General features: G+C 41.8%; 1 protein-coding gene across 8 annotated transcripts in view; it reads left to right on the top strand.

Annotated features, from left to right (window-relative positions):
* Positions 1 to 27,849, top strand: part of KALRN (kalirin RhoGEF kinase) — a 465,026-nt gene that overhangs the window by 323,767 nt on the left and 113,410 nt on the right. For all 8 annotated transcript variants that reach the window (XM_036386498.2, XM_036386501.2, XM_036386502.2 and 5 more), the window contains 8 exons: positions 1,083 to 1,152; positions 2,822 to 2,911; positions 6,837 to 6,929; positions 7,258 to 7,369; positions 8,449 to 8,639; positions 9,037 to 9,138; positions 9,828 to 9,970; positions 11,116 to 11,218. In XM_036386498.2, coding sequence (XP_036242391.1) covers positions 1,083 to 1,152; positions 2,822 to 2,911; positions 6,837 to 6,929; positions 7,258 to 7,369; positions 8,449 to 8,639; positions 9,037 to 9,138; positions 9,828 to 9,970; positions 11,116 to 11,218 — 904 coding nt within the window. The remainder of the gene's footprint in view (positions 1 to 1,082; positions 1,153 to 2,821; positions 2,912 to 6,836; positions 6,930 to 7,257; positions 7,370 to 8,448; positions 8,640 to 9,036; positions 9,139 to 9,827; positions 9,971 to 11,115; positions 11,219 to 27,849) is intronic.

A 27,849-nucleotide genomic window follows, 5' to 3' on the forward strand; every position in this document is an offset into this window, starting at 1 on the left:
GTGCTTCAGTCAGATAAATGTGCCCAGCCAGATAAATCACATAAATTCAGTCAAATAAATCACATAAATAAGGCCCAGCAGACTGTGCCATATGCAGGCTTCTGTACAAGCAGTTTCAAAGCACATCAGGAGAGTAGCCTGATTGCCTTCCCACCTGCCCTTTCTCTGTGGTGCCATATTTTTGTTCTGGTGACCCTGACTGATGCCATCTGATTGCCTCCTCCTTCAGTTTCCACTCTTCCCAGCTCCATCCCTCCAGCCCTCAGTCATGTCCCACAGCTTCTCTCTGCTGTCATTTATCCTTTCTCTGACCCCTCCTCCTGCAGCCTGCTGCTTCTACATAATCTTTTTTCCTCTAAAACTTCTTCCAAGCAATGCTAAAATAAATTTCCCCTGTCCCCTCCACCAGAGTCCTCCACAGCCTCCTGCTTTGGCTGGTGATGTTAAGGCATCCTCCAGCCTGATTCAGAATCCATGTCCAAGAAAGGGCAGCAAAGCTGGTGAATGGTCCAGAAAACATGTTCTAGGAGAACATAAAACATGTTCTAGCTGAAGAAACTGTTTCATATTCTTCTTTCCACCCAGGCATTGTACAGGGCTCTATCTGCAAACAAGTGTTGCTTGTTGTACAAGCTATTCAGAGAGAGCTGATTTTAAAAATCTGTATTTTGAAAGTTTACTACTTACCTATGAAATGCTGAGCTTGTTTAAGTTGTTGTCCTTTGTCCAGTGTGCTGAGCTGGGTGTTGGGAACCTGGCAGCTTTGGGCTTCCCTTGTTGCTCTTTGTGTGAACCACTAAACAAGAGCTCTTTGAAGATCTGTGTTCAGCTAGAACAGTCCTGAGCACACTGATTCCCTGCTAAGGACTGCTTCTTTTTCCTTTCTGGTGGAGTTAGGCATGACTGTACTCAGAAAACAAAGCACATTTTGGCAAGGGACACTCATCCTGCTGGCTGGACACTTGGGTAGTCCCATAATCAAGATACAAGTATTGATCCTTAGCTCTGATTGACTCATTGGTTATCCTGCATCTCCTGGGTATTTGACTGGAACTAATTACATTGGTGTCTTCTTTTTTCAGCATTTTTCTAAAGGAGCTGGAGAAATATGAACAACTGCCTGAGGATGTGGGCCACTGCTTTGTCACCTGGGTAATGAGGCTGCTGCTTCTCATTATTTATTCAAATTAATTCCTCCAGCACATATGGGAACAAGCTGGGAATAGGTGCAAGGGCTATGTCCCCAGTGATAAATAGGATTAGGAGCTAGTCTGGAACTAAAACTGCTTTATCCTTCACCTGCCCAGGGTGAAAGTTTCCACCCTTCTCCTCAGCAATAGTGTGAAGGCTTTCCAGAGCCTCTCTCCTTGTCCTGTACTGACCACACAGCTTTTATTTACCTCTGCTGGTTTCTGTTTAGCACAACTTCATCAAACCAAACCTGGTTTTATGCGACATTCATTTCCCTGTGAAAGGCCCTGGGAGAACAGACATTTAAAATCCTAATCTACCTTCCTTAAAGAATTTTAGTCATGCCATGAGAACTCCACAAAGGCATGAAGAACATATTTTATCGACTTTTTTCCTCCAGAAATTAGTGTCAAATTTCTGAGCCACTGTGCTCACTCATTCCATTATGCAATGCCAGGATAATTTCCAACAGGACTTTGAAATCTTGGTGCAGAGAGTCTTTGTGAGTGTAGGAGGCTCTGGGAATTGGCTACAGTAATTTATCTGTATGAAAGCTGTTCTCTTTTCAAAATATTTACCAGTCAAATCAGCCATCTTTGTGATTTGTCTGATTGTTTTATTCATATATCAAAGCTAGGAATTAGTATTTAAGAGTAAAGATGGAATATTTTCACGTACCCAAAAACTTAGCATGTTTAGATGATTTCAGATGGGTTTTTAATTTAAAAATATGTCACAAGTCTTGATGAAATAGATTCAGAAATATTGTTCACAAAGAACAGGTTACCTCTTTAGGGAAGATGAATGCATTTATGTATCATTCTCTGCAAAAACTTCATGGTACTTTAACATACTAACTGCATCATCTCAACAAAGGTACATGTCCTGAGCTGTGTGTGGTTACAGATGTACATACAATGGTGTCTGCACAATTGCAGGATCCTGTTGTTTAGATAGCTGGAATTTTAAAAAAAGCAATAGCAATAAAAGGAAAACATCCTCCTCTTTTATTTGCCTCCCTCTTCTTGAGACCAGAGTACATTAATAAGAGGTGGGAGTGCACAGATGCTTTTAATTTCTGCTTAAAAGTAAACAAATTAGGAAATAAAATGTAAAACAACATAAAATTTGAGCCATTGAAGTTTGAACCAAAGTAGGAAAGGCAAGTCTGGGTCAAGTGTCATAAATTTCAAGTAAAAAATGTTGGCTTGTGCCAGTTTAGATTATGTGAGTCTCTTGCCCGGTTTCTAGACTGGCTTTATCTTCAAGTAGGTGATAGAGTCAACACTTCATGACTGAGTTTTGAGACCCTCAAACTCTTGTGTAACATTCACAGAGCTGTTAGAAATTATTTTACAGCTGGATTAAAATTTTAGGCCTTCCCTCTGTGATATTTGTTAAAGAAAGCCTCCCGCAGCCCTTAGAACTGCTCAAATAAGGTATGAACATTAAAGTCTTCTGCTCTTAATTTACAGTTCTTGTGCTGCTTGGTGGCAGGGTTGGGGTGCTGGTGCTGGTGGGTGTGTGGGAGAGAATCATCACCTGTATTTATCCTGGTGTGCCTCAGTAAAAATCTGTGGGAGCAGAGAAATAGCTTATCTTGCTTTTCCCTTGATGTTTGTTTTCACAGGCAGATAAATTTCAGATGTATGTCACCTACTGCAAAAACAAGCCTGACTCCAGCCAGCTCATCCTGGAACATGCAGGGACTTTCTTTGATGTAAGCAGCCATTGCTGTTTTCCTTCCACACACCTGGTGCAGCTCTGTGCTTTTTTACACTCGAGCTATGGGTTCCTTTCTGTGCCTTGGCATTTGGGTTTTTCATTCCACTGCAAATATCACATGCTGTGAGAACTGATGGGCTGTGGTGTGGTGTGTGGTGAGGTGTGGAGACACATTCTTATGAGAACCTTTGGGCATTTTTCAGACCTAATCCTTTCTAAAGATCTGGTTTAGATGTAATCTCTGTTTCTGGGTTAGTGATAAAATGAAAATCTCAGATTTCATTATATATTATGACCTGAAATCCCTACTCTAAAACAAGCTCCTAGCCTCCTGTTCTGCAAATTCTATCCAGCCTATTCCAGATTTCCTTCATTTTGCTAATAAGTAAATCCATTGACTCCAATTAGACTATTTCCCATACAAGCACTACAGCCAGTGATAAATGTTTTTAGGCTCCAATTCCAATTTTGTAGGCTGAGAAAAAATCAAATTTTTGAGTACGTTTAAACCAAGCTCTTCCTCTTATTTAACCTCATCCATTTCAACATGCTTGTCTGCTACCTTATAGCTTTAATTAGTCATCTTTCTTTAAAAAATAAATAAATAAAAGAAGTGCTAAGACCTCTCTTCCAAAGCATTGAAAGTTTGCAAATGTAACAGCTCAGCAGGATCCAAGCTGTGCTGGAGTTGGCAGCTGACAGAAATCAGCTCCTCTGGAGTTTGCACATGCCAATGGTTACAGCATTTCAGTCTCACTCGACAATGAAAGGAGCCTCAGGAATTGATGAACACCTTTTTCTTCTGCCTTGTTACTGAATGTCGAGTGGAGCTGGAAGGGGTTTTCCAGGAGGTGGCGCTTGAGCCTGTGGAATGGTTTATACAATGGTTTATACTGGTCGGCTGTTTGCACAGCTTAAAAGCTTTTCCACTGCAGCTCTCTACATGGGCTGGAAAACTGCCTGATACTGCTCAGTAGTGAATATTCGTGTGTCAGCAGCTGCTGTTCTGCCAGGGAGAGGTGTTTGCCTTCCATGGCTGCTGGGCCATCCCCCAGTGATGCCGGTGCAAAAAGAGAAAGCTGACTCTCCCCCCCAAAAAATCCTCAAGGAGGCACTCAGTGTGAGTGACTAAGGTCATGCAAAGTACCTGGGGATCCTTCTTACCTTGATCTTGGAGTAGCAGTAGTTCAGGGGCAGGACAGCCTGGCACAAGGAATACAGAGAGAATAGTTGGTTCTTTTTTTCCAGGCAGAACCTGGAATTTCCCAAAACCCTGATGATGAGACTACATTATCTAGAACAACACCCCTTAGCAAGAAGCCTGCTTGAAAATCACAAGCATTCCTCAAATTCATAAGCTTTCATAGAAAGCCACCTCTGAGATGAAAACAAGCAGTCCCAGTAATTCTTTTTTGAACCCTTCAAGCCCATGGAAAACCTGCAGCTACAGGGCTCACTGTAAGGGTTAACTGATTAGGAGGAGGAGCAAAGACAGGTGACACACCTCATTTGAGATCATGAAGAGAATTCTGAGCTATGTTGAGAGCTGGGCTGTTCTCAGGATGCAAGTGAAGCCATGTATGTAGAGAATAGCAATGTATTTTATTGAACCAGTTGAGACAGGTGAAAAACAATGCACAAACTCTCACCTGTGAAACGTGCCTAGTTTATCCTACAGCATCTTCCCTCCCTACAGATGGTGCTTTGCTTATAAAATTCAGCAGTTGTTGGTATGGTTATATTAGCTGGAAATCGCACAGGGAATGAGAATAGTGTGTTTATTCTGACTTAACTGCAGTAGACTTCTTAATTTCACACTTTCTGGTTTTGTGTCTGTCTTGTTCATCATTACTTAAAACTGTTCTTTATTCAGTAGTTTGAAAGATAAATTATGCTTGCCATGTTTAGCAAATTTTAGTATTTGTAATACCATATACTTCAGGCTAGCAAGGTATATTTTTGATTACCAACATATGTTAGCTGTCAACTTCAATTGATAGAATCTGCATGTTATTGAAGTAATCAAGTTGATTTTAGTGTCTTTAGTTAAGCAAGTTTTGATCTTTGGGACAGAGTTTGGTTGAGACATGTACATGCTTCTGCTGTTTGGAATACTTTTTTTGCTTTGAATCTTGGAAAATATATAGCTTTATATTCAAGAAGCCATGGGGCACTTTTGATTTGCATGACCAGCATGGAACAAGGTAAAGCTCAGTGACTTTGGGAGCATTGCAGAGCATGGTGTTTCTGCATGGATGAGGGTTCTTGGACAGTTTCTCTGCTGAGCCAGAATGTCCCTTAGGAAATGAGCAGAGGCACAAACAGGATCTTACTCCTACACTTCAGGGATCAGAGGGAGGAGCTGCAGGGAGAATGTCCCTTCCCAGCGCTTGGCAAATGTCACCCCCCAACCAGCTGTGTCTCTGCACAGCCTGACCAGGGAGCATCCTGGCAGAGCAAGGAGTGCCCAAAGGGGAGGCATCCTGCTGTTCAGAGAGCTGGGGGAAGGAGCAGGGCTAATTTTGTTACTTGGATCCTACAAAAACAAGTGTGCTTTGCCAGCTCCAGGAAGTTCACAGACATGGCCGAGGTCTTGCTGGCTCCTGCAGTTGTGAATTGAGTCTCAGACATGTGCTCTGCAGGCACAGTTCCTCTGTGAAGTCAGCTATGACTCAGCTTCATGCAAATTCCATTAACCCCCAAACAGAGCCCCTTCCCTTTTGAGTCTTCTTCATGGCACCAGGGCTATTTAAAAAAAAAAAAAAAACAAAAAACAAAAAACCAACTTTTCTAGTAAAAGAAACCAAACCAACAAACGTGAAGTCTGCTGGAACATTGCATGAAAACTGGATGGTTTTGTATCCCAGCATTAAGACAAACACTGGAGCTAAAAAGAAGCAGTAACCTCCCTAGTACTCAGCAGAAAATCAGATTGTATACAAAAGGAAAATCTCTGTTCTTGGCAGCTCTTCTCTCTTGACCTTCCATAACTACTTCACTTTACAGTCTCAAATTTACAATTCAGTAGCTGGAGAAAAGTCCCATTCCCCTTTTCCATTTGCTTCTTTAGGAATCAAGGATTTCCTGGTGGCCAGGAACAAGGCAAGGCATGTCCAGGGCCTGGCGGAGACAGAAGGGTTTCCAATCTGTTCTATTTCCAGAGAACCTGTCCCTGTAGGGCATGAGTTTGGAGTCTTTTAAATGGCTAGATATGTTCATTAGGGTCCTATAGGATTTTCAGGAGCTCCTAACTCCCCCTGGGACAGTTGTGGGGAGGCAGCTGGGCCCTTTGCAGCCCTCAGCAGGTCTATGATGTCTCCAGACATTCATGAGCACATCACAGTGATCAGCCAAGACATTTTGGCTGAGGTTCAGGTGATGAAACAGTGCTGTTAGAGGAATCATGAGGGGATATCTCTCCTGGCCCCCAGGTGCCACCTCAGAGCAGAGCAGGTCTGTCAGCACTGTGTCAGACCTGTTATTCCCATGTGGATATTTCAGCTACCCCAGGGCTCTCAAATGGGACTCAATGCCTATGTTTAGACAGCTAAATTACACCCTACTCATGCAATTTAATTTAATGTCACTTCATTTTAATTGAATGGTAAGACTCTGCTTTCAGCCTTTATAGCTAGGGGAAACCAGATGACATGGCATGTAAGTCATATTTAAATCAGGGCCTGTTTACTCAGCAGAGCTTCAGCTTGACTTGCAGAGGGACCCTGCAGTTTAAGTGGCCTTAGGGGGACTCTGCTGTTTATTGCCTCACTGAAACCACATTTATGTAATGTGAACTTCAAGAGGGTTAAAAAACTATCCATAGAATGAAGGGATCCAGCTCTAAATTTAGTTATGGGTGGTTCTGTCTGGCAGGGGGTTAACAGTTTTCCATAGCTGACTACTGTTTTTATCCCTTCTAGGAAATCCAGCAAAGACATGGGCTGGCCAACTCCATCTCTTCTTATTTAATCAAGCCTGTCCAGAGGATCACAAAATACCAACTCCTGCTGAAGGTACCTCAGTGAGCTGCACACATCAGCTCATGCAGAGCAAGTTCACAGGTTCATGAGTTACCTTCTGCTTCTTAAGGGAGCAGCTTCATGGCCTGTAAGCAAAGTCCCCAGAAATCTTCCAAGGGCACAGTCTCCCTTGAGAGCACCTTGTTTTATCTTTATAGCTCATCCTATTTGACTCCCACTATTTGTGAGCATCCCCAGTGGGGTTTGCTGCAGTTCAGCTTTCTCTGCCTCTGAAGCAGCTTGCAGGGACCAGGTGGCACAGCTGGGTGTGAAGGCAGCACATGGACCAGAGTATGTTTATGGTGTCTGCTTTGCTTCTTAGGAACTGCTGACCTGCTGTGAGGAGGGCAAAGGGGAGCTGAAGGATGGCCTGGAAGTGATGCTCAGTGTCCCAAAGAAGGCCAACGATGCAATGCACGTCAGCATGCTGGAAGGTGGGCAGGGACCTGCTGAGAAATGAAGTTTGTTAGTAACTTGGGGTGGAAATTAATAGAGGTTGACTGTAGCAATACTGTTTTTTCATGATAATTTTTAGGTACCTTCTGATTTCTCCAAAAGTCTTGAAATAATAAAGCTGGCTAGGAAGTTTGGGGGGGAGGGGAGGTATTGATCTGTATCTTTTGTGTGTACATATATATATATATATATATATACACACATATATATGTACATATGTATATGTATGCATATACATATGCAATGTATGTGTACATATATATATTTAGCTAAAACATTCCTTCTCCATTAAACAAAAAAATTCCCTCATGAAGCAGTATCAGTTTAGCTGCTGACAGCTGTAAAAATTATTGGATGAAAACATTTCATAATACTGTTTCAACATTTCAAAAGTTCTGGTTTTCTGAGGCAAAACAGCTTGTGTTTAAAAATGTTAGCATAGTTATGCCAACGATTTTTTAAAAAAGCACTAAAAAAATATTTTAAAACTACAGGGGGAAAAAGTTTGATTGGCACAAAGTGAAGTCTTTTATTGGCTTATTATTGTGTGAAGTGTTTCTGAAATGTAAAAAATTTATTCTCAACTGAGATGCTTTATTGTGTCTCACACATTTTCTTGGCCTAGGAAAATAATTTCCAGCCTGGCTTAAGGAAAACCAAGAAACAAGCAGAATACTAAAACAAGTGAAAAAAGGAACTAGTGCCAGTAGCTGGGCAGTTCAATAAGCTCAGGTGATTAAAATTGCAGGAGGGCAAACTGAATTTGTAATGAAGTGCATAGGATTTCTTGCAATGCAGTTCTGTGTACAGTAACCACCACTGAACCCTTCATAATATTATTTTTGAGTAATTATTACAAGACTTCAGCAGCAGCCTCATTTAGCACATATGATGTATTTGACCTTCAATGAGGTAATTACATTGCTGCAGTAGGAAAAAAAATAGAAAAATATTATCACTGGGGCAAAGACCCTTTTATTTCAAGTCTTGACTTTGGTGTTTCTGTGAATTGCTTGTCCCAATAATAAATACAAATGATTGTATTTTGTGGCTTTAGGGTTTGATGAGAACCTTGATGTCCAGGGAGAGCTGATTCTTCAGGATTCCTTCCAAGTGTGGGATCCCAAGTCTCTCATTCGGAAAGGCCGTGAGAGGCATTTGTTTCTCTTTGAAATCTCTTTGGTGTTTAGCAAAGAGATCAAAGATTCTTCAGGACACACAAAATATGTTTACAAGAACAAGTTACTGGTAGGTGTGGCTGCAAAGAAAATATTCTGGGTGTTGTGTTTTTTGTAGGTAGAAGTGGTGTTTTGGAGGCTCACGTGTCCCCTGCTGGGTTGGGGATACATTTGTCCCTGGAAGGGCTGGCCCTGAGTCCTGCAGGGCTCGCCGGGAGTGAGTCTGGAGAGGTTTAAGGTAGTGAGATGTGAAGGGTGGGGGAAATGCAAGCAGGATCACTCCAGCCATTCACTTCCCTGCCACGCCAGAGCTTTTCTGTTCCTTTCATCTGTGTGTAGCAAACGGAGATAAAATCCCATTCCCCTACCCATCCCAGCCTCCCCACTTCTTCCTACAAGTCCAAAGTTTTCTGGACTCATGAAGCTTCATATATATGAAATCTTTCATCATCTCTCCTCCACACTAGACCTCAGAACTGGGAGTGACTGAACATGTTGAAGGAGATCCCTGCAAATTTGCTTTGTGGTCTGGACGAACACCATCCTCAGACAATAAAACAGTGCTGAAAGTAAGTCTTTTCGATTTGTTTCCTTTGCCTTTAGCACTTCTAGTTCAGGCCTTGGGAGCCCTGAATGAAAGGTCAGTTTCTTCCCTCCTCATATTCACATGGCTTCCCTATCTGCCTGTGGGGTCATGCCTGCAGCAGGAGCAGCTGAGCTCTAAGGCCTCAGTAGCAAGTGGGACAGTCCTGCAGCCTTGCTGGAATTGCATCTCCTCTTGCAGCCTGGGTTGAGCAGCTGCTCACTGACACAGGGCAGGTCTCAGGCTGTTTGGCTGGGAGGTGTAATTCTCTTAGTCCTTTGCCACTGGGCTTGTCAACAACCAACCTCTTCCACAGACCTCCAGAGCTGACAGCATGTTCTGTCAAGTGACTCTCTGCTGAAGAATCCATGTCATAGTTGTTTTGTCTAAGGAATTCCAGCTGTGCACTGATAACCTGTTTCCCCTCTACAGAGCATGCTGTATTGCTAGCATTAAATGTATTTATCCAGAGCTTAGCTGCTTTCCTGTTGCTTGCCAAGTAGGTCTGGTCAGAGTGCTCTCAGTTCCCTGGAGTTACCAGGGACTCCAGCAGCTGCTGCAGTGCAGCAGAGAGGACAAACAGTTAATCATGACATTCCCAGCTGGCTATGTCTCCTCTACACAAGAGGTGAGAACATGATAAAGTCTTTATCTTTCTGCCTTGTGAAACTTTAGGCATCCAGCATTGAAACGAAACAGGAATGGATCAAAAATATCCGGGAAGTTATTCAAGAAAGGATCATTCATCTGAAAGGAGCTCTGAAAGAGCCCATTCATCTTCCCAAGACACCAGCAAAGCAGAGAAACAACAGCAGAAGGTAACTTCAGTCATTCCCCACAACATGAAATCACTAGTGTGTTCCCAATCCACAGCAATGTGGTGTCTGTGGACTTTTTATTGGTTTTTACTGTAGTCAAAGCAGTTTTCATTGTCTCTGCTTTTTTTATGTTGTCTTGGCAAAAGTAGCTAGAAATGGTTTTTATGATATATGTACAAAGAGATTTCATTTTATGCTTCAAAGTATAGAGAAAAACAGTAAAAATTCTTCAGAGTCCAAGGTTATAGTTCTTTCCTAAAGTAGATTTTACTTCTTCATATTTGAGTAAAACCAGATTTTTTTCCTTGTTTGGCACATTTAATTGTTTGGCAATCAAAATCATAGTTGATCCTAACAATATATTGAAGAATACATAGTGAATAATCTGCATTTCATCATCTAATACAAACTTGTTTCAGCCTGTCAAGCAATATTAAATATTTTTTGTCAATTTTTTCAATCCTGGATCAAATAGAAATCATAGATAATGAATTGTTCTTATGTTGTGGCGTTCCTAAAGGCCACCTGTAATTTGAGCACCTTCATTTCCTCATCAAATTTTATCCCTCTTTTACGTTAGGCTGTGTCACAGACACATCAAAGCATAAATAAGCAAGTTACCCAGGAGATCTGTAGCAAAGCAGAGATCCAGACATTTCCTCTAAGAACGTGGTCCAATACAAAAGTTTTCTTGTACAGAATGGTGACATATTTTTTCTTTGTCCCTAAGTATATAATTTGTATTATCTAAGTATTTCCTTTGAAAGACCAATAAACATTTAAGATAATTTTATCTGTACAGCCAAAGGTAAGAAAATGTGTTAGGCAGCCTCAGTGAGGTAAATAGGTAGAGCTCTATGCTGTCTTTATCTATATTTGAATAGCATCTTTATGGCTTAGTATTAAATTCCTCAAGAAGTTTAAACAAATGTTGTGATTATGTGCAAATACAAACCCCATGGCTGAGGGTGGCATCCTTCTAAATTGCAAGAGCTCTACAGCATCCTGGGCTGCCTCAGAGGGGTAATTTTAGCACAATCCAGCTCTGTCCTGCTGACTCAGCACTCCTCAACTCCACCTCTCACGTGGTGCTCACTGGTGCTGTGTTAAGGAATGTCATTGATTCCCAATCACCTCTCTTGCAGGGATGGAATAGATGATGCAGACAGCCAAGGGGATGGCAGCAGTCAACCTGACACCATTTCCATTGCCTCCAGGACATCACAGAACACAGTGGACAGTGATAAGGTAGGACTGAAATGTGGAAATACCTGGCAGGTAATTGTCCCCAGAAGAATGTAAGTGAAAATAGAATAGAAGGCAAAAGAAGACAATCTGTCTTCTGCTGAGTGAGCTGAAACTGGTATTCCCCTTCACTAGGTTATTAACACTCAGTCTGTTTCTGTGTGCTTGTCAGTACTGCTCTTCTACACAGTAACATCTCTGTTACTGCTGCTTGTTTGTGGTTAATACACAGAGATTCAATTGGCTCTGAAGGAAAAGCCCAGAGCAACCTTTTCTTGCCTAGTAAATCTTGTCCTGTGAGATCCAGCTTCTGAACGAGCAAACAGCTGCTTATGTTACATATTTCCCTCTGAGCTGAAATCAGTTGTTTGTTGGAGGGAATGCAGGTACTTAGACACCAATTAATGCAGCAACACTGCCATCCTGGCTGCTGTATTGAGAGCCTGGGAGACCTCCCATTTCCAGAGACTGTGATTGTGGACCCCTCTCCTCACAGACATATGCTGGAACATATGGATGGCCCTGAGACACGCTGGGTTCTGTTGGAAAGCTGCATGCTGTCAGCACTTACATACTTGTCATTTTACTTGTCAGACAATCTGAGTCCAGATCCCCAGCTCCACTAGGATGCCTCACTTGAATTTGTCACCCTGATACATCCAGCTGTGCTCTTCCACTGAATTGGCAGTTGATTGTAGGAGAAAACGGGCAGTTAATAATTACCTCAGCTACACTGATGGGGTTTGTCATATCCCCTGAGAGAATGCCCATATTCTCTTCATGTATTGTTTTGGAATCACATGTAACTTGAAAAAAGCTGAATTCTCCCATGCCTTTATGGATTTACATATTTGCCAGGGCTTTAATTATGCTGCCACTCAGACAAGGTAGAAAGGTGTCTTCACAAAATCAAAGTCCAAGCTTTGGTTGTAAAGTTCACAGGTAAGGTTCAGTGCAGACACTGTTTTTAAAGCTGGACTCAGAAATATAAGTTAATTGCAAATAAATTACCTTTGTAAGACCATCTGTTGTATTTATCTTAAATGCATGTCCCCATGATTTAACTTTTTTGTCCAATAATGTCCAAAATACTAAGCCTCACCATCCAAAGGCCACTGTAATGTATGCAAATACTTTGCCCGATGTTTGAGAAGTCTTCAATCCACATGGACTTGTCTTACTTTCTCTGTTTTTCATATTTATCATTCCTGCTAAAAGGCCCTGACTTAGTGCAGTACTTGAGCTCATGCTTAATTTTAAGCACTTGCCTAAGCTTTGCTCGTTCCCCAGCCCCTTGTGTCGGTTGCATGAATTCTGGCCACGTCCAGGTAAGATGCTCCATGTTGCATGCTGCAGCTGCATATAAGGGCCATGGTGCCAACACAGGCTGTGTACCCTGAAAGACAGCCCAGCGTGGCAGGAGTTGGTTTAAGGATGCAAAACTGGAAACATTTATAGGAATTTCTATCCAGAACCTTGTTTGAACTGAGCAGCAAATGTGTATGAGATAAACTGAGTAAAGATCATACAGGGAAAATAGTTGCTACCACTGGGGAAAGGGTAGTGTCATGCTTTTAACTTTTTTTGACTTGCTGACCTAAGGCTGTGTGGTTTTGTGTCCTGTTATACATTTAATGAATAGAAACAAATTTGAGTGTACAGCTAAGGCTAAAGGTTACTAGTATGTGCTTTGTTGAACCTGAGGTAGCAGTTTATCATCCTTAACTAGAGAGGCAGCTCCTGCTGAACAGTTTCCTTACTGTCTCTGACGCTAATGCCAGAATACTGTGCAGAATTCAGCTCCTAGAGTGCTGCATTATCATGTCTTTGCTCCAAGGAGAATGAACTCCCTGAATCTCTTTATAGTTCTCATTTTTTCTGCACAGTGTTACCCAGATTAGTGGCAGATGAAGCTGAGCTGCCTTGCCTCCTGCTGAATTGGCAGAGTCACACCCGTGTTCACTCAGACATTGGGCTCACCTGCTGGCCCCTGCTGTGCAGGACCTGTCTTGTCAGCAGATCCAAAGCTCTGAAAGGACTCCTAATGGTGACATTTCACCACATGGGATTTTTTCCTTCAGTGTGTAGTTGAGTTTTTCTTCTAGGAGGGTCAGAATGAAACGAGATTGGCCTGGGAGGTGTTATATTCTCACATGGATGGGTGCTAGTTATCAGCACTGGAAGGCAGGACCATATCATGCTCTCCAGGTAGGTTTTCTTGGCAGAGCTGACAGTTCATGGCACACATGCTATAGTTCTTGTAGCATACATGCTATAGTTAACTCCTGTGGGGCTGATGGCAGCTCCAATGGGTACAGGGTTCAGCAATCAGGGGTTTCCCTGCCTATTTAACTCCAGCATAGTCAGAAGACTTATTCCCATGAGTTCAGATTCAAGACTAGAAGCTTTTTGCAGCTGCAGCCTCCATGGGTGACTTCTCTATGTGCCCCAGTGAGCTCTCCATCCAGAGGAACCAATGGAAAGAGCTCCTACCTTTAGAAACTCTGGCTGTTCAGAGCAGCTTCATCTGCAAACCCATGCCAAGAGCTTTGCCCTGGCAGCAGCATGCCAGGATGGCCACAGATTCATCCTGCCTTGGGACCATCTATGTATTAACTCCATGCCATTCTCAAGTAACATGTAAGAGTTGATATTACTCTCTGAAGCCAAAAGAATTCAAAGATTTAGCTGACACACTTTGTCCTTTCCCTAAACCTTGCTATTATGCCTGAGGATTGCCTAACACATTAGTTGAATGCTCAGACAAGAATGTCAAACAACATTTTAGACAAAGAAAATCACAACTTCTCAAAGATTCTCATTTTCAAGTAGCACTTCTGCTTAACAACACTCCTCATGCCTCAAGTCACATGTATTTCTTTCAACTTATTTGTGAGTCAACTCCTCCTGAGTTGTAAGTAGCAATTTCTGTTTTCTCTCACCATGGCACAGCCCTGGAGCTAAGCTTTACTTTTGCATTTCAAACTTCTAAAAAGACAAAAAGGTTTTTTGTTGTTAAGTGGGAATGAAATAGCCTTACTGTAAATTCAGTGAGGATTTGTTTCCTCTCAAGACATGTGAATGTGGCCACAATATTTATCAGGGGGATCCTTTGGTGGAGATGATGGAGCACTTTGACTGGGGGCTGAGTCCTGGTTTTGCTCTGTCACTCACATGTTGGATGCCATCAAAAAGTACATTTGATGGCACATTGCCCTTTCCTTTTTTCCCCCTTGTTTGGGTGAGAAATTTTCAGGGGGAGACAAAAATTCATGTAAACATTACATTTATACATTAATTACAGCATTGTCCTCCTCTATCCCAGCACATGATGCAGGGCTGAATTCAGACCTATTTTTGTAACCTTTATGGTGGCAAACTCTGCTTTGAAAACACTCAGTTATGTGCCTGACCCCAGAAGTGTTATTAAGCCTTTAAGACCTTAAGTATTCAGACTTCCCTGACTGCAGGCAGTCGTCAGGTGATTATATATAAAGACTCTCCTGATTTAACAAAAAAAAATATCTTGGTCTGTTTAAATATCTGATTAAGTAGCTTCTTAAATCTGGATATGAGTATTTAATATCTTTACTTTCCTTGGGCTTTTCTCTGTCAAAAATATGTAAGTCAATTATCTGCAGGCTCAAACATTTAATTTTCATTAAATACTATGTAGTAGAAACACAGACTTCAAGTAAGTTCTGCACCTTTGTAAAATGAAAGAAGGAGACAAGATATAAAATGTTTCTTTTTCCATTTGCAGTCCATGACTACTTCTCTATGCAATCTGTAATCTAAAATACCTCATACACAGGAAAATAATTATTTGAATTGTCATTTGGATTGTGTAAGTTTTGTATAGAAGGGGGAAAATGGGTTGATGACCCAGACTCAGTGCTAAAGAATCAATAGATAATGAATACTATTACAGTAATTGCAATTCCCATTGAGCATCCAGGTCAGGTCCTAGGTAACCCACTACACAAAACTTCTTCATCCTTTTCCAAAAGGCAAAGGAGACAGCTTTTGTTCTATACAGTAAGCCCTCTTCAGCTTGCTATCTAAAATCCTCTCCTTAGAGAGAAATCCTTGCCCTATTCACAGCAGACAGGATTTCAGTCTTTATATTTGGATTCAAAGCAGTGGGGAATTGCATAAAGGAAATGTTACATGCAGGGCATTCTCATTTGTTAAACCCATTGAGCTGCTGGCTTGTGAAACAGCTGTTTCTGGTGATACTGGTCCAGCTTCCAATGGCCTCCTTTTTGTTGGCTTTTATAGAATACTGAGGAGAGCAGTTCTCATTTCCTTCTGTTGTTTTTGGATGTGGAAAAAGGCTCTGAAATGTGAACTGAAAACGTTTTGCTCTCTAAAAATAAATCTACATTATACACTTTTATCTTTTCCATTAGATACTATACTCAGCTCATCTTTCAGCAGCCATGAGAGTCTGATCTTGACCTCTTCCTTATTGGTGGCATTATATAAAATCTGGGAATAATCACTCTTCTAATTTAAGGTAATTTGTACTAGAGGGGAGATTTTAGAATTAAGGCTTATTAGAACAAGTCACTTAGGGGCAAATTCTCTTTTCTTGAGAAGCTTCTAATCAAGGTAAAACAGCTTTGATATTGTTGCTGAAGCGGGAAGCGCTCACTCACTGCCCCTGAGCTCTGTGTTGAGTCATGTGCAGGGGACACATTTCTACTGCAGTGCTGGTGGAATATCAAGGGACAGGGGGTGTTGGCCCCCAGAAGTGCTTGTGAATGGCCAAAACATGTGTCACCATGGCCTGGAGTCTGTGCAGCCCCTGAGCAGTGGGACTGACCTGAACAGCAAACACCTGCCAGTGGAAAAATCTCTCTGCCAGTGGTTAGTGGGTGCTGTGTGCTGCAGCTGATGGGAAGGAAGCTGGAAGGTGCAATGGAAACTCTGTGGCAGAGCCAAGGGAGAGCAGGATCAGGGGAATATGGAGTGGGTGGTGAAGCAGGGAGTCACTTAAAAACAGAATCAGGAGTATTTAGAAGTCCTCCTGTTTTCTGGAGCACTGTGGTAGGTGCCATCAATTTATCTGCCAGGCATTGACCTGAAGAGGTTTCTTCCTCCCACCAAGATATTTTACTCTCAGTAAATTGGATTAGATTAAACAACTGTGAGCTTCTAAAGTGCAAAGGAAGGGATTGATTTGGTCTCATTTTTGTAAGTACTGTTGTGGTTATTCTGCCACTGTCCCAGCAGAATATGCCAGAATTCAGTGTACTGTCTGGAGTGCTGCTTCCTTGCAGGGACTGGTGATTTATGGGACCACAAGTAAAACTAAATTTATGTAACAGAAAATGACTGCTGACTGTTAAGTGAATTTTTCCTGTGAAGGTATGATAAAGAGGAGTGAATTATGGCCCCAGAGGATGTATTTCTATTGCTTGGATGCTGCCTAGCATTGGAGCAGTTCTCACAGAGTCCCTACTGCCCTCACCTGTGGAAAAGAGAAAACATGATAGTGATCAGAGGAAAATCTGACATAAAACATTTTGGCACTTTAATTAGCCTTCTTGAGGGCTCACTAGCTATAGGTGGTTAACTCTTTTGAAGATACTGTCATGTAGTAGCAAAATGTTTATCTTACCAGGAAATAAATTGTTCAGCCAGGAGCTGACATCTCTCTGTCTCTCTAATGATAATTTCTTAACATTTCCTTAGGCTTTGGGAGGCTGCCTCTCAGTTCTGCCTCAGAATCTTGGTTAGGACCCCTGTAAATTCAGCTTTTCTCTGAGAAAAATATACAAATGTATGTATCTTTTTTTCACTGTGAATGGCTCCCTGAAACTGAAGTCATTGAAGTGACATTTGGAGTTGATAAAATGAGACTGGTTTATCTCTGCTGGCAATGCCTGATTTGGCATGAACTTGCCTTTCTAATCGTTGATGTTCAGTAATATTACTGTGGCACTTTTCTTTTTTTCTCTCTTTCCTATGTATAAGTAAGGACTTTGCCTTTGCTTCCTGTATTTCTTATCAGGAATGCAGCAGTGCCAACATCATGAAATGTTCCAGCTTTTGATTTGCAGAGCTCTACTTGTCTCTCTAAATTTGATGCTTTTTACTCTTTTGGAAAATTAACTTGAGGCTCTTGGAGTGAAATATAACACACTCAAACAGGCAAGGTACAAACTATGTGTTTAGATTTCCAAATGAAGGAAATCTGGACTGAAGTGCTGCACCTACTTTGAATAATGCAAATTTTTGTGGGCACTCACAGAAAACTCTGAAGCTCAGAGGGACCCAAATAATTACAACCATTCTTTGCTCAGTGTTGGGGCTGTGCTCTGCCTTGGTGTACCTTAATCTCTGCTTTGGGGACTTGGCTGATAGGTCTCACAGTGCCTTTATTTGTCGGTACACTAGGCACTGTGGCTTGGAGCTGTACAGGAATTTACCCACCTGCCATCTGCAGCAGAGCAGCTCTATTCTTACTGATTTATAATGCATGTAGCAAAGAATCTCCAGCTCAGGTATTAATACTGGCTCTGCCTGCAGCACAGATCTCCCAGGACAATTCTGGGGCCTTGGGCACTTTTTTTTTTTCTTCCCTGTGAACTTTGAAAAAATGGACTTTGGTCTTCCCTGGATTGAAATCAGATTTCAAAACAATCAAAAAAGTAACTCTCACTAACCTTGAGTTTCAGCCAGGTTCCATCCTGGCTTGAATTACATGTTATCTATCTTTTCTGGCATCCAGTTCTAAATGTAACAGGGAGGTGATCAGGAGATTTACCTCTGAAAAGAGATCTGTCAAGGGTGCAGGTGCTACTGAGTGTAAGGACATTTGCTTTCTGTTGCCAGCCAGTTCTTGCTGCAGCTGTGGGTGGAGGCAGCACCAGGCACAGGCTGTCTTGTTTCACAGAACCTCCTTGGAAAAGGTTCTTCTGGAAAACAAAATAAAATGTGATCAGCTGCTCTTAAAATATAACACTTGTTGGAAGCACTTGCAAACTTCATAGTAATCATTCAGGGGACTTCAGAGAAAGTCCTAATCAGGTAGTGGAGCCTTGTTCATTTTTTCTTGTACTGCGTGGCTGGACAATTTCCCACACACCTACAAAGGGGTTGATGACAATGGATGAGTTTCCCCAAAGGCCCCTTTTTTTCTTTATCTAGTAGTTGAATTTTACCAAGAAATTTCCCAGAGTGCTGAGTGTTTCACACTGTGAAAATAACAGCAAAGCCAAAACATCTGTAGTGCCCATGGAAATGGCAATCACGTTGTTCTTTGGGTAATATTTCCAGGAAATAACTTCATAAAAGGCAGGCATGAAATTTGCCATGCATTTTAAGTATTTCAGCTCGGATTTCTCAAAGTGCTATTGCACTTGAGAAGTTCTTGCACTCAAAATTCTTGGACAGAATTCTTTCCCCAAAGGAAAGCCATTCCTGTGGTGGTCAGTGCAGGGTCACTGCACAGCACCCACAAATTTATCTCCAGACCTGTGTAAGAAAGAGCAGATATTTTCTTAGCACATCTCCAAAGTTTGGTTGGATTTTTATGGCTATAAATAACTGCAAATATGAATCCAGATTCAGTTGAGCGATCAGATGCTGAGAACAGATTCAACTGCAAGTTCCTGCAAGTGATGTTCTACAGAAAGGAGTTCTTCAAAGATGTCTTTTCAGCATTTTCCTCCATGCAGAGCTTGCAGTTACATCCAGGGCAGGTAGAATATGCTCCACTTCTCTTTTATAGAGTGTGTAATTTTGTAAATTTTCATTTCTATTGCTATCCATTTCATAAAGAACATTTGCTATTGACTTAAATAAATTATGCTTTTGCATTTAGGACATAACAATCAGCATTCAGAATGCTTTCAGTCTTATTCTTAGGTCTTCTAAATCTAATGCATCCCCTTTGGTGGAAAAGAAGTTAATCAGTAACACTTGAAAATGTAAGTCCCATTATGATAAAACAAGTGTATAGAACTCCTTCAGACTGGAGGTCTCCTGAGAACACTGTAGATATAAATATTAACGTGTTCCTGTTGAGGGTATTTAAATGTAATTTCAGTGGTAACCCACTTGATCTCTCCTTTCTGTTCCTGCCAGCAGTGTGAAAATCAGATTCTGTACTGATGTGCTGATGGACACATTCCCCAAAGAGGTGCAAGGCACACAGTCAGAGTTTCTATAATCATATAATCTTAGTTCATGTGATGAGTATCCTAAATCCACTGCAAATGTCATATCTCTCAATCACAAGGCACTTCTGAAGCATGTATGAATCTGCTTAGGCAGGATGGCTGTAATTTTAAAATGTACAGAATATGGTGGAGAGTGCTGCCCTTTAAAAGATGGTTGGAAACTCAGCTATGGACAACACTATGGTCTTACATGACAGGAAATAAGCTCCATATCAATAAATCTATATTACTTAGCAAACAACACAAAAAGATATTTTAATGCCTGCTGTGAAGAAAGAGGATGTTTAAGTTAGGGGGATGTTTAAGTCAATGAGTTTGATACAATCGGACTATGAAGGAAGGAAGTACAGGAAAATCCCTGTTTTTATTTCAAAGGCATGACCAACCTCAGTGATTTTAAAATAGAAGGATTAAGATAAATTATTGATTTGCACAGAAGAATTAAAGGATATTCTGTTTTTCAGCTCTGCAGAGGGACCAGCTGTTGTTTGACTTTTATAAATGTGCTGTGATTTTCAAAGAATCAGATGTAAAAGATTTGTTGCCAATTACCTTGCATTAGAAATTGAGTTGGATTTCAGGTGGGAGAGGAGTTTCTATCTCTGAACTGGTCTTTGACTGGGGAAAAGTTCAAATTGATTCATGTTAGTCAAAATTAGTATTTTTTCCAGCAAAAATGGTTAGGCAAAAGCATATGTATTTGAAGAGATCAAGTGATTGAGTGCCTTCCTCATCTATATCCACTAATGTAAGTCATTAAAGGCCATTTCCTATTATTGCTTATCAAAGCTAACACTGTGTTCCTTCCCCTCCTCCTTGTGAGCAATTCCTTTTCACCTTTGTGCTTGCCCCTCGTGCACAGCAGAGGATGCCAGTCCTGGAGTGACACTGCTGAGGTGATTCCTCACCTTGGGCTGCCATGGACTGACCTGCACCATCACCTCTAAGGGGGGTGCACAGCACGGGCCCAGACCCCCTTCCCAAAAACCTGACACCACTTTGGAAACCAGCCTGCTCAGACAAAAAATGGACACTCCTGCCTCAGCCTTGTGCCGGTGTTCCAATTTAGTCTGTTGATTAATGGAAAAAATAGTTAATTAAAAGTGGATGGTTTATGGGGTCCTGTCCAGATGAGGACATAAATAAATAGGAATTGTCCTTCAGTGTTCTGGGGTTGTCTCTGTATCCATTCTTGGGCCACTAGACCATCTAAAGTACTTGGCATGGAAAGAAAGGAGCAAACAGTATTCAGAACTTGTTTCTAAAAAGGGTATTTTTATTCTTTTTTTTAAATTTCATCTCAAGTTCGACTTTCTATGTTGTCATTAAGCAAGAAGTTGTTCTTCATCTAAATCTGATTGTTCTCCTCCTGTTCTTCAAAGAGTTTGAGTTCATGTTTATTTTTCCTGTGCTGTTGTTTTGAGTTGTTTCTGGGGTTTCATTCTGGTGATTACAGTGTGTTTGTTTAATTTGGATGTACAATATAAAATATATCCCTCTGGAGGAACAATATGTTTTCTTTTTGGCATAGGTTTTTTTCATTTTAGAATTCATAATTTGTGTGTGGTTAATGCTTACTAGAGGTGCCAGCTTTGTTCAAGAAATTTAGAAAACCTTGGAACAAGATGGTTCCAGCTATAAAGGGCACATAGGGATAACACAGAGTAACTGTCTAGAAATGAAGAAAAGTTTAAGTGAGATCAGAACCTTATTGTTAGGAGCTGACCTTTGAGCAACACTAAACTTCATTGATCCAAGGACATTAGAGGACACTGGACATCATTCAAGTTTGAAGTGAATATTAGCAAGAGGTTTGATATTGGAAAAAAAACTGTGTGTGAAGGTGGGGGACTAAAGGAAACAGTTCCAAATTCCTTTTTTCTTCATATCAAGGTGATCAAGTCAGGAAAATACAGTTCACAAACAATACTTATAAGAACACCTTTAATTCAGTTATGTAGCAGCTTTTAGGTGGGTGTTCAGAAATTCTGCTGAAGGGTCTCTGCTTTCATTAAGTGTATATCTGCAGCACTCATTGCCACCTTGCATCACCTCTGAGTGATGTTAGTGGCCTTATCCAGATTTGGCTGACTCTTGGGGTGGTGAATTTACCCTTTCCTGGGGAGTCGTCAAGACTGTGTGTCTCCAGTGCTCATCAGTTCTTGAGACAATCTCACAGCCTACCATCCCAGCTCATACTTCTCCTCTGTTCACCTTGCTGTCTGCTGGTAAATGTTTCTCCATCCAAACATGTAGATAAAACTTTATAAAACTCATTGGTGCATTCTCCTGTGGCATGGCCCTCGTACAAGGTGGAATGGCTGATTATGGGCAAGAGGGAGCAGCCAGATAGTGAGATAACTGATTTTAACTCTTAACCTTAGTCTTTGTGTGTTGCCTGGTTGAGCACAGCTGTGGCCATGAAGTATCAGAAGCACACAGGTACTGGACTGGGAGGCAATAGAAAGAGGCATGGGACATGGAGGGCAAGCCACAGGGAAGCACAGAGCTGGCAAAGTAGCTGAGGGAGGTGAAAGCTTTCCTGAGAACTGGGATGTTCCATGTGAGGGGACTGGAGAAAGTGATCACACCACTCAGTAAATCATTATTTTGTCTTCTCTTTCTCCTTAACTCCCAGTATGGGATTCTTTTTTTTTCTCACCCCTAGGTCAAGTAGGTAGGAAAAGGCTTTGAATTACGGGAAGGGCTATTCTGGTTTCTTCTGCTTGTCCACAAACTCATGGCCTTTTCAGTGATCTGAGGCAGTATTTGTTCTCCAGCCAAGTATTTTTGTGCAGGCTGCTCCAGGAGGCACCTCCCTGCCTTGGATTCAGCATTCACCCCACCTTGTAAACCACATGCATGCCTTGCTACTGGCAGCTAACAGAAGGGAGAGAGGCATCCAAAGCTTCCCCCAAGCCTCTGTGTCCAGGATCCAAGTGCTGCGGTTGTCCAGACCAGCTTTATTTTTCTGTTTGTGTCTTGCATTAATTTAAAACCCACTAACAATCCAAATCAAACTCTCCTTTCTCAAATGTGTGCAGGCAAGAAGCAGAGGAGTGTGAAACATGGCACAACTCCACAAGCCCTTTTCTGCCTGGGTTAATTTTCCCTGATACTACAGCATCACTTCCTGACCGTGGTTGCAAATAAACAATTATTGAAAGCACAAGGCTGGACCACACATGTGTGTTTTCCACTGGCATGGAGAAAAGCTGTGTGTTGATTGCTGATTATTTATTTTCACAAGAGTCAGTTTTTATGTCTTTAGGGCACCATCTCTTGAGGTGCTGATCCTTCTCAGCTTGCAGGAAGAATTGAGGGTGGGAGCCAGCTGTGCCCCACAGGTCCTGGGCCTCAGCTGGCATTATTAGTAGAAGTTCTCTAGTGTTGATATTTACTGCATGATCCTAAGCAGTCAATAGGAAAGGACAGCAGGGGTCTACCCAGCAGAAGGAGCACTTACCCAAGCCATGTGATTTTCCTTTAAAACTCAAGTCATTAAACCATCAGTTAGAAGTGACATTTATAGAGAGAAAAGAAAGGAAATTGAAATGCACACAGAGAAACTTCAGCCTTCTGGCTTGTTGCAGATAATGCAGTGAGAGCTGATTTTCGTATGAATTTAACTGATTGTACTTAGAAGTGTCAGGGCCATGTTCTCCATCCATCACTACCTATAAAATGGGCAGAATGGCATTCAGCTGACTGGTCTTTGCCTTCACATCCTGGACAGTCCCCTACTGTGCAGGCTTCCCGTGTGAGCTGGGGCAGTTTAAAGGCTGATGGCCCCCTGAACCTCTCCAGCAGCAGATCCAGCCTGGCCCAGCTCTGTACTGGCTTAAACAGCTGTGACTGCAGGGACAGGCTGGGGACTGAGGTTCTTGAACAACCTGGCTTTTGTTGCAGTGGCTACCAGACTATGGCAGCATCCCCATCCCTCTGCCTCTCAGATATAACAGAGGTGTAAACCAGGCCTCCAGGGGTTTTGTGGGTTGCCTTTTGAAATCTCAGAGGTTTCACATTCTTTTTTAGCTTCTGGTCTCAGTGCAGTTATTTTGCAGAAACTCCTTCCAAATCTGAAGTTCTGCTGCCCTCCCTGGGAACTGAACCTTTGGTACCTTTTACCTTTATGAAACCTCTCTCCTTCAGGCTTCTGGGAGAGAAATTTGAGGACTGAGAAAGGACCTTAAAAATCAACCCTTTCTCAGGCTCATCGAGTTCCTGCCTTATGACCTTCTCTTTGTGTGATGCCCATGTGTTATTTATGAGCACTTGGCTGCTCGTTTCCACAAAAAAAAAAAATTGTTGAGGCTGAAGTGCAATTAGTTATGTGGCACTGCAAAGGGCAAGAAGGGATGGTGAGTGCTGCTGTACTGGGTTAGGCGGCTGCTAAGGTCAGAGATGCAAGGCACAACAGGTAAGTCTTTTGAAGAAATGCAAAGGAAACAGAGTGATACGTAAATGAGTTTAATTTCAAGTTAAGGAAAGCACCTCACTGTTCACCTGGTGAATATCTGGCTCTGGGCCTCCCATAGATCCACATCACATCCAGCCTTTCAGGATCAGCTGCTCAGGGTTTTGTTTCACTAGGAGCAGGATTTGCCTCCAGCCTTGGAACAAATCACTTTCCCTGTGAGGGGGAGATAAAAGAATAAGATAGTTAAGTAAGAGCTGGGCTGAAGCAGATGTCTTTTAAACAAATATACAACTTATTTTCCATCTGCTGGTTCCCAAGTCCTTGCTTGCTGTGAGAGACAAAGAGCAGCACTGCTGCATTTCAGGAGAACCAGGATGTGCTCCCCAGGTACAGATCTGAAAGGTGGCCACTTGCATCCACAAACCTGTCATTTTTGCTGATAAGGGCAATACAGTAACTGCTGAAATTGATCCTAATGAATGAGACCATTCCTCTGCTTTTTTTAATGTTATAACTGATTAATTCCCCAAAGAACTCTTCTGGGCATCCCATCCCTATGTAAAGACTATGGCTAAGTGGATTAATAGGATAAGTGCTTTATAAAACAGCTCTGTAATATTTTAGTTGTCTCTTTTCATTTCAGTAACAAGCATAAGGGAAGCTAATGTCCCAGTATACAGGGATTTGCAATCACCATTAATGGGGATAATTCCCCTCATGGGAAACAATAAAAAATACCATTGCAAGAGCTAGAACACTCTTCTAGCTTTGCATTTTTGTCACAACAGATTGTGTCTCTCCTACTAAATTTCTTTGTGCTCTAGAGGAGAAAATTAATCTGGCAAAGAGAAACAACTTTAATTGTAAAGATAAACTCATGATGGGGCACAGTAAGGGTTTCTGAGTTTCCCAAGACAGCATCTGTATGATTGAGGAAAATGAAATAAAATCATGGTAGCTATTAGCAGTTCAATGAGTTTTAAATGAGCCCTAAATGATGGCAGAATTAAGAAGAGTTGTTGCTTTTTTCACATGATCATCACTAACAGAAGGGGTCTCACTTGCTGTTTGTTCTATTTTGATGGTAAATCCTGTCCTAACAAATATGTTGACAAGCTGTAAGAGAGCAACTGACTTCAATTGCATGGGAGGTCTGTCTCATATTCTGTATCCATCTTAGATCTGGTTTTCTATGTCTTTAAAATATGCAGCAATGGAGATTAATACATTGGTTTGCTTTTTAATGAGTGAACCTTGGATTTGAAGGTTTGCTGCAAACTCTTTTATTTAAATGCTTTCATATTTCTGGCGCCATGCTTAGAATGTTATGCATAGCATTATCTGGCTATTAACTCTTGTGACAAGATGGATTTTAGGATTAAATAAATTGTGAGCATTCCTTTTAAATTGCTGGAGCTAAAGGGGTTAGGAGTGTAGGAGTGTTAGATTACCCAGCTGCAGTCATTCCCCCTGCACAGCCTTGTGATATGTTACAGGGGTTCTGGTGGCTGAGTAGGAGGAAAGAAGTCACTGGAAGCAGCTTGGATTGCACAGCCTTGACTCACCACACAGGGTAGGTGACCAAGCTCTTTCATGAGCAGCAGGCAGAGGGAGGGAATGGCAGCCTCAATTTAGCACAATATAAGCTCCATGCTGGGCATATAGTTACTGTCCTTTGAGATCAGTCAGATTTGAACCTTTTGTGCTTAGTTGTGATTGCTATGCTGCATTTTTTTCTTTGCCTACCATTATGAGCTGGTGCAATGTGCTAAAGCAAGTGATTATTCCAGGAGCTGTTTGAGGGTCAGCATGTTTCCATTGTCTGTGACTGGTCCCAGTGAATTTTTTGGTGCAGAAAAAGAGTTTCTCTTTTCTTCAACTGCAATATAACAAATATAGAATTCTCTCCTGTTAGAAGTGTTGTGTTAGAATGCACATATGAGCTGTCTGCATTCAGCTGCCTACCCTACCTGTGCATTCCCACCTCCACTTTTGGAAACCAATTCCAGGCCAAAGCCTGTCTCTTTTAAGCACATGCAAACTGATTTTAGTGGGGCCTGAATCTGTATCCTCTCTCAAGCAGATTATTGCTTTGGAACAAGAGAATGCTGTGAGCCTCCTATTGGCATTGAGCCCACACTAGTCATTTAGTAGAGCAAGGAAGTGTCATGTTTTCAGACCCAAAGATTAAACATTTCCATCCTGTTGTCACACCTGTTTCCATTGAGGAATGCTGGCTGCATGAAGAGCTGCTACCATTTACAGTCAGCTGTTCCTTGGAACAAGCCATCCTCTGCACACACCTTTCCAGCTTCCACTAATGTGTGTTCTTGGCTGATTCACTCTTTGCAAACAAACTCTTGACTAGGTGATCATTTCCTTACCTGTTTCTCATATTCATGTGTTATTCCCCTGCCTGTTGCATAGTGCACAGTTGTTTATTCCATCTTCAGTTTTTTAAAGAAAAAAATGAAGTTTCTTACCTTTCATTTTTCCATACTTCTAGATCCAACCTCAGTGTTGCCAGAACTTTGTTCACTGATGCTGGTTAGGTGAGGAACTGTTTTTGTCCCACTATCTAGTTTTAATTTCAGCCAGTGTTTTGGCTGGATAACTGGCCCAGTTATTCAGGTTAGTATGTCTCAGTTGTATCAGGAAAAGGTTTTATAGGTTGTATAGGTTTTATCTTATTACATTGACTTCAAATACAGCAGAAATTAATGTCAACTTTAATGTCACCGTTGGGTGAGGCTTTCATGTTAATGAAATGGGAAAGGAACAGGAAAAGGGAAGACAGTAAAGAATGAGTTGCTCAGTTCCAAAGAAATGAAATCAGGAGGTATGACCTTTAGTAGGGAAGAACTAGCAGGAGAAGGAATCACATGAACCTGTCTCTTATATCAGTGGATAAATTGAGCATGTTTCAGCACAAGGGGTAATGGGAACAAATGATACTGTGATTGTCTTGTCTGTTCTGTAGGCTTGAGCAGTAGTGTCATTGGTCTGATCTTACCTGGGAAATGGAGAGCACAGGGTTCTTGTGAAAGCCCTTGGTCTGATTGCTGAGGTTGTTATTTTGCAAAAATCAGAAACACTGTCAGGCAGTGTGCCTGGATAGCAGGAGGTGGGAATGAGGCATGGTGCCTCAAGTGCAAATGGTGGGGAGTGGGAGAATGAGAACAGGAATAAAGGGGCTGGGATGGGGAATAAACAGGAAGTGAGGCATGTGGAACAGCCCCAGGCAGTGGCTGGGTGTTCCAGACTTTGGACCTGATGGGATCAGGTCCATGTCCCATTGGGACTGGTTGTGTCCGGGTGCCCTATTGGATTTTGCTTTTCTGGGAGGAGACTAGCAAGGGCAGCCCATGGCAAGGGGCCTGGTGGGACCCAGTTGTTGGCTGCAGCTGAGAAGGAATCTGACACTCTCCAAAGATACCAAGGAGCCTTTTGGCTGAGATTCCTTCTCTAGGAATGGGACAGTATTGATTAAAGGTGTTCTTGGTGCTGGTGTGCTAATGTCTTTCACAGATGAGTAGGAGAAAGGGCTGGAAATATTGCCTTTTGGAGTAGGCTCCTTGCAAGCAAATTACAGGCTGTGAGTAATGAATGCATTTGACAGCAGAGTTTTTGATTTTACAACATATTCATAACACCTTGGAGCACTTAGTACCTTGTTAACCCAATTAGTATACTCTGAAACTGCCAAGGCAATCTGAACAGCTGTTAATCACATGCCAAAATATCCAAGATCACACTTTGTTATTACTGCAGAGGCAGCCAGGAGTGGACTGGGAAAGAAGCAGGTTTAAACATTGAAATGCACAGACAACTGGTTACAGTAAAACCAAATAATACTGAATCAGAAATTAATACAACAAAATAAGGCATCATACCATAGCCTGGCCTGCCTCATTGGCACTTCAGGAACTATAGTGCTGTGTGAGTGGAAGTTGCTTATCCTGGAGCTATGAAAGAGCTCTACATGGTTTGTGCTGAGCAATGCTGATGGTACCACTCCAGCC

The sequence above is a fragment of the Molothrus ater genome, chromosome 7 (genome assembly GCF_012460135.2).
Source record: "Molothrus ater isolate BHLD 08-10-18 breed brown headed cowbird chromosome 7, BPBGC_Mater_1.1, whole genome shotgun sequence".
In the NCBI taxonomy this organism is placed as follows: Eukaryota; Metazoa; Chordata; class Aves; order Passeriformes; family Icteridae; genus Molothrus; species Molothrus ater.